The sequence below is a fragment of the Clytia hemisphaerica genome, unplaced genomic scaffold (genome assembly GCF_902728285.1).
Source record: "Clytia hemisphaerica strain Z4C2 unplaced genomic scaffold, Clytia hemisphaerica genome assembly, whole genome shotgun sequence".
Taxonomy (NCBI): domain Eukaryota; kingdom Metazoa; phylum Cnidaria; class Hydrozoa; order Leptothecata; family Clytiidae; genus Clytia; species Clytia hemisphaerica.
The window spans coordinates 370,278-384,477 of NW_027103927.1; the positions used below are offsets into that span (position 1 = coordinate 370,278).

Here is a 14,200-nt window from a genome sequence, read left to right on the forward strand (position 1 = left end):
AACGTCCGACTTTTAAAAACAACAGATGACATAATCTTAAAAAGAAAATTGGGCTTTTCCAGAAATAGTCCCCCTGTTGAGGATATCGGATGTCTAGGGGGTTAACTATTTTTATTCAAAAGTGGATATCCAGGGGGTTAAATATCTACAAGGGAGCCGATATTCAGGGGGTAATGTGTCTTTTCAAGTAAAAAATACGATGGGGGTTTGGCATATTTTTAAGAGTGGATAAGGGGTTCGATACTTCGAAAAATCAATAATCTCAACGATGTGGGTAATTTTTTTTCTGGAAGCCCATTAAGTGAACTCGGCTCAACAATAATACACCGGGTTAACCCTAAGATTGATAAATGAACAATTCAAAAATCTTAGCAACATTAGTCAAAATGATTGTCTTTATAAAAGGAAAATACCAAACAAAACCAATAATAAACAAATACAACATAGACAGACACTGGCACCTAATAAAGAATGATGAAGAACTGAAATGTACCTTTACCACAGGCTTTTGACAGAAACCTCGAAATCTTTTTCTTGAATCACTACAAACGAAAACGTCCATGAAAACTCAACGATGGACCACACATTTTTAACACAACAAAAACACCAATCTGTAACTTTTTAACACATAAAAACCTAAAGGAAGTTACAATCATGGACAAAATATTTGAGACAAAGTGGACTTCCCAGAGAAATTCTAAACACCACAAATGATTTTTAAGCGCCTTAAACTACAGTTGAAAAGTTTCAACTCTGAGTTTCAACATAGGAATCTGAATATTTAAAAGCTCAAATTTGCTCGAATAAGGCTTGGAATATAGCCTAGAAGCCATCGAACCCCTTCAAAATCGAAATATTCAATGAAAGAAAGTGGAAGTGCTAAAATAGCAGTTCTCGTCCGAACTTTAAATTCTGAAAAACGTTAAAATGACTGTAGAGTATAGTGTACACAGTAGACTAGGAAACTGAATCTACTCAATCCTTTATAAAAACATACATAATCTCAGGACTTTAAATACAGTCCCTTTTTGAAAAAAAGACAAAGAGAAAAGCATAACCAAGTCATCAGTTTGTTTGGAAAAGGGAAATATTTTTGTGTTTTTATTACAGTTTGTTTGATTTTGATGAGGCTTTCCTCAATAATTTTTTTGCTTTCTTATAGGTTTATTAATAGGATTTTCAGAACGAAAATGATGCCAGTATCTTCTCTAGTATACTTCAATGGACTAAGCGTCCTCAAAAATCAATGGAAAGAAAAATTCAGTCAAAAAGAATCTAAGACACCAAACTGTGCGTTAAAAAAGTAGATTTAATACGATATAATGCCGTTGTCATGGAAATCTAGGTATCTTAAACAGGAAATGCGTTAATGAACAAAATCTCAAATCATTTAATTATAGAGAACAGAGAAAGGAGAAAGTCTTAGTCTGAGAAGAAAGATGAACAGAACCTGGATCCAAGAAAACTCTACGACCAATTGTTTTTATCTACCATCAACAGTTACTGGCAACAGAACTACTTACTGTGGAATCAAAGAAGAATGGAAGCCAAGATTCTCAAAACCTACCATTATAGCAATGTGTATTATTCCTGTATTGGTTGTTCTCCTGTTCTACATATTCACCGTCAAGAAGATATGGAAAAGCGCCCGCAAACAGCACGAAAAGGAGCTGGAGGAAGCATTAAAAGCTAGCTCTGATGGGTGTATTGTCAAGATACTGAAATGTTGCTATTCAAGGGAAAATTCTCACGCAATGAAATTATACTGTACAATAGTTTTCATGACACTGATCAAATACTCTATTGATTGTTTAGATATTCTTTTTGATGTTTACATGTTTTACACTTTGGAAAATGGAAATGAATTGGGCCAAAAAATCTATAGAAACCCCCACGTTAATAGCTCAATTTATGCTTTTGCGATCCTAGGGATTATTCGTACGGCATATTGGCTATATATGGGAAGGTGGATAAATAGAAAGAACATAGAGTGTGAATGTAAAGAGCATAAAGAAGATTTGACACGATTTGAAACATTCAAGTTTAACACTACCTTATTAGGTTACATTGTTGAGGATGGACCAGAACTTTTTCTGGAGTACTTTTTCATCGAGAAGTACATATATGATCGAAAAACTTGGTACTTCATTCCGCACAATTTTATCCTCGGATCCATCTACTTGTACTCGATTTATCACTGGTTTTCTTTCCTTGGTTCACTGAAGTTAGAGTTGTCTATTGGACAGACTGTGAGACGTGTTTTTAGAGAAATAAAGCCGATCACCATTGTCCATCAGATTATTGTATTCTTATTAATTTTGTCAGTTGGTATCGTACAGTTGATGCGTTGCACAAGTGCAGTTTACTATTATCTGAAAGATGATTTAGATCCAAAATGTTTATCAGTGATTGATGGAAGATTGGTTCAAACGCCGTTTAATTGTTTGAATGGGGTTGACTACATTATACTTATCATTCTTTTCATACAATTTTCACTGTATCTCGCCGTTCATATTGGCACTAGAGTCACCAGATTGATCTGGAACTTTCTTCGAAATCTGCGTTGCTTTTGTTATTGTGAACAGGACACTTTACTGCGTCAACAAAATGACCACCCTACAGGAACATGCTCTTGTTGTTGTTACAATATGATTCCAGACGAAGATGATCTCGACGAAGTGAAAAGCCAGTTGCCACCAATGAGAACCGACAAAAGCATATCGTGCCTTGTTCACAAGAAATTTGTTTTTGAGGAAACACAAAGGTTACTGTCAACGAGAAATGCCGAAGAGGATGAAACCATTATAGATGACGAGCCTTTTACGCTCGAAACGAAGGAAGATATGACGTAGCCTAAGAAAATGAGTTTTTGAGTTTAATTGCTATGTTTGATGACGTCATCTGACTTGATCCACCGAACAAAGATTTGTTACTAATATTTTAAGTAAAATATCTTAATTTATAATCAATTAATAATTAAACTTGTTGTTGCAGTTTGTAGACATAGATCGATTCGGAAAACTGTTTTTGTTAATCATCTAGATACCTGATATTATACATTGTAATGATTTTAAGGTTTTTCTTTCTTCCTCGTTCGCAATTTTTTTAATTCTTCTAATTAAATTTTAACACACGTTAATTTTATTTATACGTTAATTTTAGCACACGCAGAGATTATAATCTTTTAATAAATTTTCCAGAGAAATAAAAAAGTAATAAGCTTTGTTAATTTCTATAGTGTTAGGGAGTGGTCAGAAAGTATCTACTATGGTGGGGTCCCAGTGGGCACAGAAAGTCCGGAGGACGACTATATGACGTCCATATCACGTCCGCCCGTCCAAAGCCCGTCCCCGTCCAATTGCGACGTCCTTAAGACGTCTTTAACGGACTTGTTTTTTACAGGACGTCTAAAAGGCGTCCTTAGAACGTCTAAAATTATGTTATTGAGACCAGCGATTGGAGGTCTGGTGACGAGTGAATACAAACATGACTGTAGCCGGGGGTGCAATATTTCATGACATTGATTTTGTAAATGCAAATAATGGAGCGTTCAGCAAGAATTTCACAAATATAACAATTTCATTTTCATATCTTTTTGATTCAGACATAAAAAAAATTTTCATATTATTTTTACTAACTGTCAATTAATAAACAGTTAGTTCTAATAACCCCCCGACTACTTTTTGAAAATAAAAATGAAATACAGCAATCTGATTGGCCCGTTATAAAAGTTCTCCATATATTTTTTTGAGGCGACAGAGTATTTTTCAAAGCAAACTTCGTGAGCAGGCGAAGAAAAGATGGTCATGGACAATCCTTTTTCAATATTTCTGGCAATTTGACATCTTCTTTTTATGGTTCAAAAGATTGCTAAAAGTGGAGGATGCAAGTAAAAAGATTAAAGAAGAGTAAGTGGCAAAAAATTTCTTATTTCTGTTTGTTTTCATAAAGAAAATTTGTTTCTTGTTGCATTTTGGTTTCTGAACATCCTGGTTTTTTCTTCCACCACTGATCAAGTTTTGAGTGTTCTCGTTCGACTTTTGGTTTAAGCTTTTCCATTCTATTTTGTAAACAATAAAACACAAGGGGCCACATGAATTCAAGACTTCTTAGTAAGTAAGTCTGCGACCGCAGTCGGAGGCGACCCGAAGGCTCCTCTTTCGATAGCTATCTACCCGAAGGTAGGGGAGGGCGCCACTCTTTCTCCCTGGATTTCTCCACTTACCCTTAATCCTTCTCTTAGTTGCTGAGCATCAAGCAGAGAGGCATCAAGTACCATTTTGGGAATCTTTGGTATGACCCGGCTGGGGGTTGAACCCACAACCTTGCGAACCGTAGCCGGATGCTCTACCACTGTACTACGGTCGCAAGACTTCTTAAGATGCACATCAAAGCAATAAAACAAGGCCTTCTTTTCTCAAAACGTTTGTCTCTGTAGTTTGTGTTTTTTAGGCATTTTTAATTTGGTTTAATTAGCTAGCGTTTGGCCTTTTCAATTTTTAGAAAAATATTTTCTCTAAAGTGCATTTCGAATGTTTTGATTTAGAGACGTTCTTTTTTTTAAAACATTCAAATACGAAATTCGCTTTGAACATTCGAATCGCCAAATTTCGAATGTTTTGTTTTGATTCTTTTTATTGAAACTTTATTGTGAGCGAAGCATGATGTGGTGCTCTTCAGTTTATAAAATGTTGGGATAAGATTATTATTTTTGCCACTTTCATTTTTAAGGAGCTTATGCTGAAAAGATGGAGCAAAGACTATAGATTGATCATTTTCAGGTGAGTGAAATTTCCAAGACGATCTTTTCTTTAATAATTGGCTAGAAAATTCTGAAAATTAACGTTTCGATAAGTTCTTTGGGAAATACAAATTTCTTTTTTTTTGAAGGAACAGAGGAGACACAAAAGTATTTTGTTCAAAAAGGGACCGGAGACTTGCAATAACTGTGACTTTTGATTAGTTGACAACAACCCACCATTGTTGAGGAAGACAAAACCAGAGAAAGATTTTCGATCAAAAGGCGTTATTATTTCATCAAAAAAAGCGTCGTGTGGTGTTGTGTATGGGTTTTCTTTGGGAAACTTAAAAGCTTCATTCATATCAGAATACCCTGATTGACTGTTATTTTACCATTCAGGTACCCACCCTACTGGTCCTCTGGAAAATGCAAAAATAACTGATTGTTCAAAGCAAGGTATGCCATTCTTTGGTGTGTTTTAGGTACCACAAGTCACCTTTATTATTGACGAATACACCCCTGTTTCAGTGATCCGGTGAGAAATTCTTAACCACTTAGGAATGAAATGAAGGAGGTAATCGAGTTAACATTAGATTAGAGTTTTTTGGTTTCTTGACCCTCAACCCTGCATCCTGTTTTTATTTTCGGACAAGATTAAAATATTTTAGGCTCTTTACCCAATTTTACTCTTGCATTCCTTGCAATTCAATTTCAGCATAGCATTGTTCTTAAATTTTTGTAGTTTCATTACTATCTATTATAAAAAAGAGCTAAAAACATTTATAGACGTTTTTAAGGGTTTTTCTACTTTTTCCCAAAATCAAAACTTTTCTTTCCTCATTTTGTTTTCCAGATTCGATCAACACTATTGGATAAATCTAACTCGTCAGTCCAGCTGAACCAAAATATCATCAATATGTTACAGGTAAACCTTAGATTCATCCTTCGAATTGGGATCATAGTTTATAAATACCCCCTTTATTAAGTACCAAGATTTTGGGCAAAACCTTTCAAGGGAGGCACCTGTTCCCTCTGGTTCCCTCAATTTATATCAAGAAAGGTGAAATGGAGCTCACATTATGATCTCAAAAAACTTGCTTTGTAGATTAGTCTCTCCTAACAACTGTGACAAACTAACTCCCCTGTATCCCATAGATTTATAAGTTATTTTGGCACACTTCTTTGAGGAGGATTACAGTCAATAATTATCCTCAAATAAAAGACATTCCTTGTTTGATTTTATCAAACTATTTGTAATCGTTTTCATAAATTGTTATTCTCCTTTCAAGGTTGTGCATGAAGAAGAAAGAACTTTCCAACGTCGATTTCATCCCTCGTCGACTTGAAGGAAAAAGTGATAACCAGAGTAGAAGTTAAAGACTGTTATTAGACTTTTTTTTAACTAATTAAGAATGGGCACTTAGCTTTCAAAACATTTCATTATCTTGTACAACACGAATCAAAAGTATTATATATATTTCAAGGCGTAAAATTTGTACGTAGTTTTTTTCACCCTGTTAGATACTTGTTTCAGTTGTTTGCTTCAGAAGATAATATATTCGACAAGTATAAAACCTAATTTGGTACTTTTCTAATTTGTCCTTTGTGTTTTGTTGACGAGAAAAACTAACTGAATTTAGTGATATTAAGTGATATTGTCAACTTGGAATAATTCAATTACAGAAATTGAAATTGAAATTCTTTTGAAAAGAAACATAAATACTCAACAAAATTATAAAGGCCGTAAGAGAATTTTTTAATGCTTCAAAGAGGAAAGCTGACTATAAAACCTTCCAATGAAAAAGTTCTGACATCTAAATGAACTCTGTAAAAAGGTCAAAGTAATGAATTCACTCACTCGTACTTGCGTCTAAATGAAGTCTGTAAAACGTCCTTCAGACGTCCAATTAATGAAGTGGCTCACTCCGGCGTCCATATAACGTCGGTAAAACGTCCTTCAGACGTCAAATTTTAAAAGAGACGTCCAAATAGCGTCCATTTCGCGTCAAATAATGACGTCTTATTCGGACCGAAATCGGACGGACGGATATGACTTCATTTTGCACGTCCATAGAACGTCTAATAGACGTCTCCGCCGGACGTCCTCCCGTCCAAAATGGACTTTCTAAGGACGTCCATAGGACGTCCTGTGCCCACTGGGGTGGCGGATATTTTCAAAAATTGCAAAAACAGATTCGCATCTTGATATCCTCAAAGATATTTCCAGACCCCCCTGCTAACAAGTAACTAAACTTTTGGTAACCCCCCTCCTAATATAGAACATACCCTAAAGACATGAAAATTTTTGAGACCCCTCCCCAAGGGTGGGAAAAGTATGATACCATCCCTAGAGTCATACATCCCCTAGTAGATACTTTCTGACCACTCTCTTATGTTTTAGCTGATGAATCTGTAAAGATTTAACTGAGAGTTCTATTACTTTAAAGAAACGCCCCTTTCTTTTAAACGACCCTCGAATAAACGCCTCCCCTCCAAGGAAGAATCATATCGAAGAAAACTTAAATCATGTATTAATAATTGAATTCTCTAAGTATTCAAAGTAATTTTGACCCATTTTTACACATCAGTAAAATGAATAATTTGAGCTGAAAGATATCGAAAAAGCTAAACAAGTGAAGGTTCCCATTAAATTTATCAAAGTGACTTTGGTTAAAGAATATTTAATAAACGCCCCCTTGTTTTAAACACCCCCTCGAATAAACGCCCCTCATAAAATCTTTAAACAACAATAAATGCCCGGTGTCACAGGAAAAAGGTACTCCCCTAAAAAAAAAAGTACTCCCCCAGTACATATTTCCTAGAACAAAAGTACTGGGGAGTCAATTTTTGCAAGTAAATTGTTACCCCCCCCCCTCCAGGAAAAAAGTACTCCCCATATGCTGGGAAGTCAATTTTCTATAAAAGTTAGTATTTTGAACTCAACCAGTTTATTCGGTCCATCAACTTTGAATTTAAATAAAGTTTCAGAACTATTGTCGAGAAAAAATTGAATAAAAAAGTTTTCTGAGAAATTTAATCTGATTAATCTGGGGGGGGGGGGGGTCAGTACTAAAATGTAAGACATACATGAGTACTAAAAGGATTTTCGCTAATTTTTGACATACCCCCACCTATTTTTCGAAAATGTTATTTTAGTACACATGTTTTTCCTGTCTTACCTGTCATTCTTTTTTTACAGTCACTTTATAGTTTATTGCATATTTGTTTTATTTTTATTTTAGTCGATGAGGTATATATTTCAATTGTCTATACCTTACTATAAAAAAGAAAAAAAAATCTTTACAATTATAACAACCACACAACAAAACCAGGCCCTCAAGAAGTGATACAAAGATGACTGTCAGCTTTTTAATATTAAGAAATAGAATGAGATCGGTACCTGACGATTGGTCTGTAATTGCTGGTTGTTGATGAATTATTGTTGTTTTAACTGCGTCTTTTAACTGTTCGATCAGCTCTTTCAAATGTTTGTGGGGATCATCAGATTCACTTTCATCCTTCTCTTCAGTATCCGGTACCAGTTTCAGAACCTTATGATGTGAAGAAGAAAAATGTGACAAAAACTATCCGTTTCAAGGTACTAATTTTCGCACACAATAATTTTTTGTGTTAAGTCGAACAGACGGCTGAAAATGCACAAAGTTTAGTATTTACATTGAATTTTCAAAGATCCTCGTAGATAATCATTGAATGGAAAAATTGTACATGTTGATTTTTGGGTGTTTTGAAAATGAAATAGATATACTTCATGCACGAAAAATTACATTAAAAAGCTATTGGCTAGTGCGCAAATTAAAGCGGGAACATACTCAATACTTGAAAATCTAATACGAAATGATAAGAATAAGAAATTGTAACCTTGCTTTTTAAAATCCAATTTTCAATTATTTGACCGAAACTCTTTTCAAGCAATATCTTAGAACAAAAACAATGGAGTGCATTGGCAACCCTTTTAAAGGTTACCTAACTTTAAGATGAAAGTTCAGCACGCCATAAACGATCCTGTCGTTCATTCTTCTGGAAAACACACTTTTCTTTTGTCCTATTTTGGTGATAAATATTTTAAGAACGTTTATAATACGATATTGCTTGAGAATTGTATTAAAGGGGTGTAAGATTTGTGATTTCTTCATTACCTGAGTATAGAGACTATCCATTTGTGATTCCAGTTCCTCACTGGAGCATGTTTTCGTTTCATTTTCATTATTATCAGTGGACGTGGTTGGTGGTAGGCCAGATGACTTTGATTTCAAATCTAAAATAGCACGGTAGGTAGTAAAAAGGGTTTACAATTTTCAGTCCATCAAAATGGTAAACGATATCTGTGCTCGATTCACTTCTGATGAAAAGCATTACTAGAAGAATTATCTTAAAGAATCTAAATTCCACGCCCAAGCTGATAAAGGCTTTGAGGGCTAGATCCCCGAATATATGGCTACTTTCTATACCCTCCTAGATCTTTACCCCTTATTGAACTTCATGTCTTTCCGATTTTACCTTTTCGGCCTTAACAAACAACTACACATAACTCCATGATTGTACTACCACAAGACAATGTAGACCCCTGGACTTTTACTGCTAAAACCTGACGACCCTTGGATTTTCGAAAAAGAGGGATTACGCCAGGAATATCAATTCTTCACAAGGGTTGATGGAATCTTTCCGTATTAGTCTAATACCTTCGACAGTTTTTAAGAGGACGGCATTTTCAGCTTGCAATCGTCTATTCTCTTGATCATTTCCCAGAGATCCATTGCTTGCATCTATTTTCTTTTGTAAATCTCCGTTTTCAGCAGATAACTGTCATTAGAAAATAAGAAGGATAAACAAATATCTAAACAGACACCTTGATTTTCGAAAAAAGATGGATTTATCGCCAGGTTAAAAACTTTTTTTCTTAACTTCCAAATCTATATTACCCTAGACAGTTCTTGCAATAAAGTTTGATTCTGTAATTTGAAGTCGTCTTCATGTCTCTGTAAAAGGAAAGGAAAATAGAAATAAAAGTAGAATTCTTCTGAGAGGGTGACCTCTTTAAGCTTAGATTTAATATTTGGTTTCTTTTTGGAGCTGTTTTTAACTGAGGATAGCAAATTAAGAGACGTCCCCAGAAATCCTCTTTTGAAAAGGCCACGTCATTTTGAAGCACTGAGCAACTTATAAGGAAAAAAAAACAACTTGTAAGCTAAGCCAAATTTTCCATACAATTATCTTTATTTTTTTTTTACCAACTACATCACTTGTAACCAATCAGTTAGTGTAAAAGTGTTGTAGAAGAATTTTGAAAAGGGTTCTAAGTAAAGAAAGGGTAAGTTACCTATTACATTTTTTTAATGTGAGTGAGAGACTGTTAGACATGGATTAATCATACCTGCATTTGTTGTGACAAACGCTCATTCTCTTCCATCAATTCTGCAATGTCCTAAAAGATTTGAAAATAATGTCTGGTTAGGATTGTTGTTGTAGGCAGGCCAGATAAAAATTTAGAAGTGTCAGTAAACAAAAACCAAATTTTTAAGATAGACTGGACCTTTTGAAAATCTATATCTTAGACATTTTCATGATTTTCAAAAAATTTGTGTTAACCATAACGAACATCAACTATCATTATACATTCTTTGAAATGACGGCAGTAAAAACAGGAGGTGCAGAAAGGGGTCTTAAATGACACCCCCCCTTTCTTGGCATTCGGGGGGAATCTTTAAAAATACATATTCCCCAAGGATTTTGGACAAAAATTGCTAACAAAAATATATGTGAAATATCTTTAGGAAAGGTGACTTATTCTTAACCTAACTCCTTTCAAACAAAATTTCATAACATCATCATTTATTCATCTCAAAGGAAATGGACGGCATCGAAACTCATCAACTATCAGCAGAAATTGTCTTAAATGACGGCAGTAAAAAGCTTGGACACCCAAACCCCCTTATAACTTTTCTTGGCATTCCACCCCCCCCCCCCAACCTTTAAACATTCCCCCCCCCACCCTTGCCCACAAATTGCAACAGATTTTTTAATTATATGTGAATTTAATGCTAAACAAAAATGGGAATGTGACATAAGAAAAGTGAACAGCAATAATACTGACATTGCAAATATTTTGGACATTTATTTGACTAAATAAAAAACCCAAACTTTTTTTGTTAAATTGTGAAAAAGGTTTATGAAATTTATAAAATTGCTAATTTTAATACCAATGTACTAAATTCCTCAAATTTTTATCTGGATAACCTTTTGGTGTTTTATTAAAACCTATTTGATGTTTGGGATATATTTGAGATATGAGATATAGTTACCTTTTTAGATTTGCTTTTTGTGATGGCCTAGAAATTTTAAAGAAAACAATATTTTTACTCTTCGTATACAGCACGGATAAGATAAGAAAAATTTGTATACTTGACTCATAATTGAAACCATGACCAATTAAACAAAAGCAATGACGATGAAATCTTTCAAATTATTATTCATATTATTGAACTACGAAGCCTTCATGTTGGTTAATTTTTTGCATAGCAAAGCAGACTCAGATGAAAAATTAAAAAAAAGCCTACATTTCTCACCTGAAAACCAGGAAACTTCGATAGTCTTTGGAGCTTAGTGATTTCTTTCTCCTGCACTGTATGTTTCTCGTTAAGACCGGCATTTTCTAAAATAAAAAAACAGGGGTTCAACTCTTTAACTAAAATGTCAGGCTTCAGACAGTAGTTCCCTTAGGATAAGAAGGTTGAATAGTGAGAGAATAAAAAATCACAAAATCAAACCATGCTAGAGTAATAAAAGAAATTTTTCATCCTTTCTCTATATTATATTTGTCTTATCCACTATTTCTCTAGGTTTGAGCCACAATTAATTGAGATGCTAAGATTGATTCGGCCAGTCAAGGAGCAGAATGCATTGCATGTTCTCAATAAGGATGAAATGCATACACCTGCATTATACCACCCAAAGTGAATATAATTTGACAGGAATTTTTTATTCGTAACATACATAACATCATAATACTGGAAAGCTATTATTTAAAATTATTTAAAAAATTACCTGTTTCCAATTTCTTCACTTTATTTCCGAGTTCATAATTCTGTGTGCGTAGTTCGATCAGTTGATTCTGAATAAAAAGAATTTACCTAGGTTTTATCAATCAGTCGCTTTAAAATTAAAGTTTGGTCATCTCATTGTGTCTTCACTAAGAATGGAAATTAATATGTTTATGGTGTACTGCTTGGTTCATTTTTAATAAATAGAACAATAAATAAGTTTTAAAATATCTAATTTTCCTTGGAAAATACAACTATTTAAGGTATATAATTTTCCTTAGAAAATACAGGAAAATATTTTTAATCAGTTTTAGTTAATGTTTCATTCAATTTACAAGAAAATAGTCTCATTCATTTTTCTTGGAAAATACTGTAAGTTGGTCTGATGTCAACATCCCAACAACACATTAACATATCTAATTCTGACACCCTTCTTTAAACCTGGAAATAATAAAAGGTTGGAATCACTGATTGCTAATAAACTATCAGGAAAGAAATTTCAATCAGTGATTCCCACCTACTTTTTAATTCTTTAAAGAAGGGTGGTGGAATTACATGAGGAATGCAGACATTAGACCAAATTACAGCACATAATTTGTATAATTTGTCATAAAAGTAAAAATACACTTAAAATTTCTCACAAATGACAGGGAGCAAAGCAGGCTTTTTAAAATTATCATGGTAAAGAGACGTTTTTCAAAAACTTAATCAATGACTGGTATCCATAAAAAAGTGCTCAGAAAAATAAGACAAAACACTGTCCTGTTCTCCAATGACTTTTACAAAGTAGAATTTGACTTGGGTGGGGTTGGCCCTAGCCCAGAGAAATCAGAGGTCGCAAAAACAGTTGGTGGAAGTACTTCGATTTGTGAAGCGTTTTACGTCACATAGAACAAAAGAAAATAGCAAAAGAACAAATAAATACCCCTAGCCACCATTTAGCAACCATGGGAATCACAAATTTACAGAAATGGGAATCCTATCAAATCATATCAAATAAAGTATCTTCTGAAAATTTCATTCTTCCCCATAAATGCGAAAATGAAATGCTTTCTTTTTCTGATTGTCTTTTTAATCTGCCATGAAGTGTTATTAAAAATTCCTTATAGAAAAACACATTCTCCTACGAAGAGGCTTTAAAAAAATGACGTAGTGACCCGTGCCCCGTGACCCGGACACCGTGACCCCTGACCCTGTTTTCGAACTAGCCGCAAATTTCCCTAGCTATGAAAAAGTAGAGGTTATAAGTAAGGGTACTGTAATGATGTCGAACCTGAAAAGGACATATTTTGAGTTTGAGAAGATTTATGAAATTGTTGTGATTGCGGTCAGCTTTACCTTTTTTGGCGGTCCTGACGCAGCGAGACAGTTAATATAGATTTTTTATCATTTAATACATTTAATAGGCGTACAAACTTTTGCGAGCAGAACTTTCATGAAACGAAAACTGCAAATTGCATTACTTCGCAAATTTAACGGAAAAATATTTTTTGCGAGCATAAACTTTCGCAAATCAAGACGTATAATTGAGAATTTTCACATGAAAAAATGGCTTAGAGGGATTGGGATACGCCTAAAAAATTATATAAACCACCGCCCTATCAAGAGCATTGATTGTTCGTTTAGCCACACTTTAGTGTCTTTAAGTCTTAACCAGTGTTTGCGATGACTGGAAAATAAACGTACGTAAATAGACGTATTTGCATTCAGGAGAAAATACATAAATTAATTGTAGTAAGAAATAAACAATATAAGATCAATGACAATGTTACCTGGAGTCTGTTAAAATCTTCATCTGAAAGTGCAGGAGCGGCCATTTTCTTTTGGAATCACTTTCGTTTGTCTGCTTTATTACCCGAATTTAAGACAAACTCCCGATTGGGCAACGTTTTGATCGAGCGCTGAAGGGTCTTTCCTATTGAAGAATCCGATATTAGTATCGTACTATCCCGATCGGAAACAATCTAGAACATCTTCCGCGAGCAAAATATAAACAAACAAAATGGTAGACCAAGTAACTGGCATATTTTGTGAGTGTTACAGAGAGTAGAATCTCAAATGGGGGACTTTCAAATCATAATTTCCCGAGGTTCAGGAGTTATTAAAGAAATATCATGCGACAAATTTGGTTCGAAGGATATTAGCAACACAGTTAAATCAATTAAATTCTTAAAGAAGGCAAATGAAGACTATTTAAAAGATGTTGTAGCCAAGGAGAAAGCAGAGGTCATCTCCACGAAAAATGGAAAGTCAGATGGAAGCGATGAAGAAGAAGATCTATGTGGTGCTGAAGAGGATGAAGATGAAACTGAACCTCCTAAAGATAAAAAAGCCAAATTATCCTAAGAACGCTCACTTTTACAAAAACCTTAAAATATTTGGCGATTCTCTGTGAGACCCT

General features: G+C 34.3%; 1 protein-coding gene and 1 long non-coding RNA gene across 2 annotated transcripts in view; one reads left to right on the forward strand and one right to left on the reverse strand.

Moving 5' to 3' along the window:
* The window catches only part of LOC136809733 (GRIP1-associated protein 1-like), a 56,593-nt gene extending 42,934 nt beyond the window's left edge, over window positions 1-13,659 (reverse strand). The window contains exons 1-9 of the mRNA XM_067066280.1: window positions 13,572-13,659; window positions 11,804-11,870; window positions 11,326-11,411; window positions 11,062-11,088; window positions 10,134-10,184; window positions 9,682-9,738; window positions 9,442-9,562; window positions 8,899-9,017; window positions 8,142-8,292 (exon numbers count right to left, since the gene is read on the reverse strand). Coding sequence (XP_066922381.1) covers window positions 8,142-8,292; window positions 8,899-9,017; window positions 9,442-9,562; window positions 9,682-9,738; window positions 10,134-10,184; window positions 11,062-11,088; window positions 11,326-11,411; window positions 11,804-11,870; window positions 13,572-13,616 — 724 coding nt within the window. The 5' untranslated portion in view covers window positions 13,617-13,659. The remainder of the gene's footprint in view (window positions 1-8,141; window positions 8,293-8,898; window positions 9,018-9,441; window positions 9,563-9,681; window positions 9,739-10,133; window positions 10,185-11,061; window positions 11,089-11,325; window positions 11,412-11,803; window positions 11,871-13,571) is intronic.
* On the forward strand, window positions 4,401-5,662 carry LOC136809740 (uncharacterized). The gene is made up of 3 exons (XR_010847016.1): window positions 4,401-4,781; window positions 5,141-5,197; window positions 5,595-5,662. It is a non-coding gene; the product is annotated as an uncharacterized lncRNA (long non-coding RNA).
* Window positions 13,660-14,200: the final 541 nt, after the last annotated feature.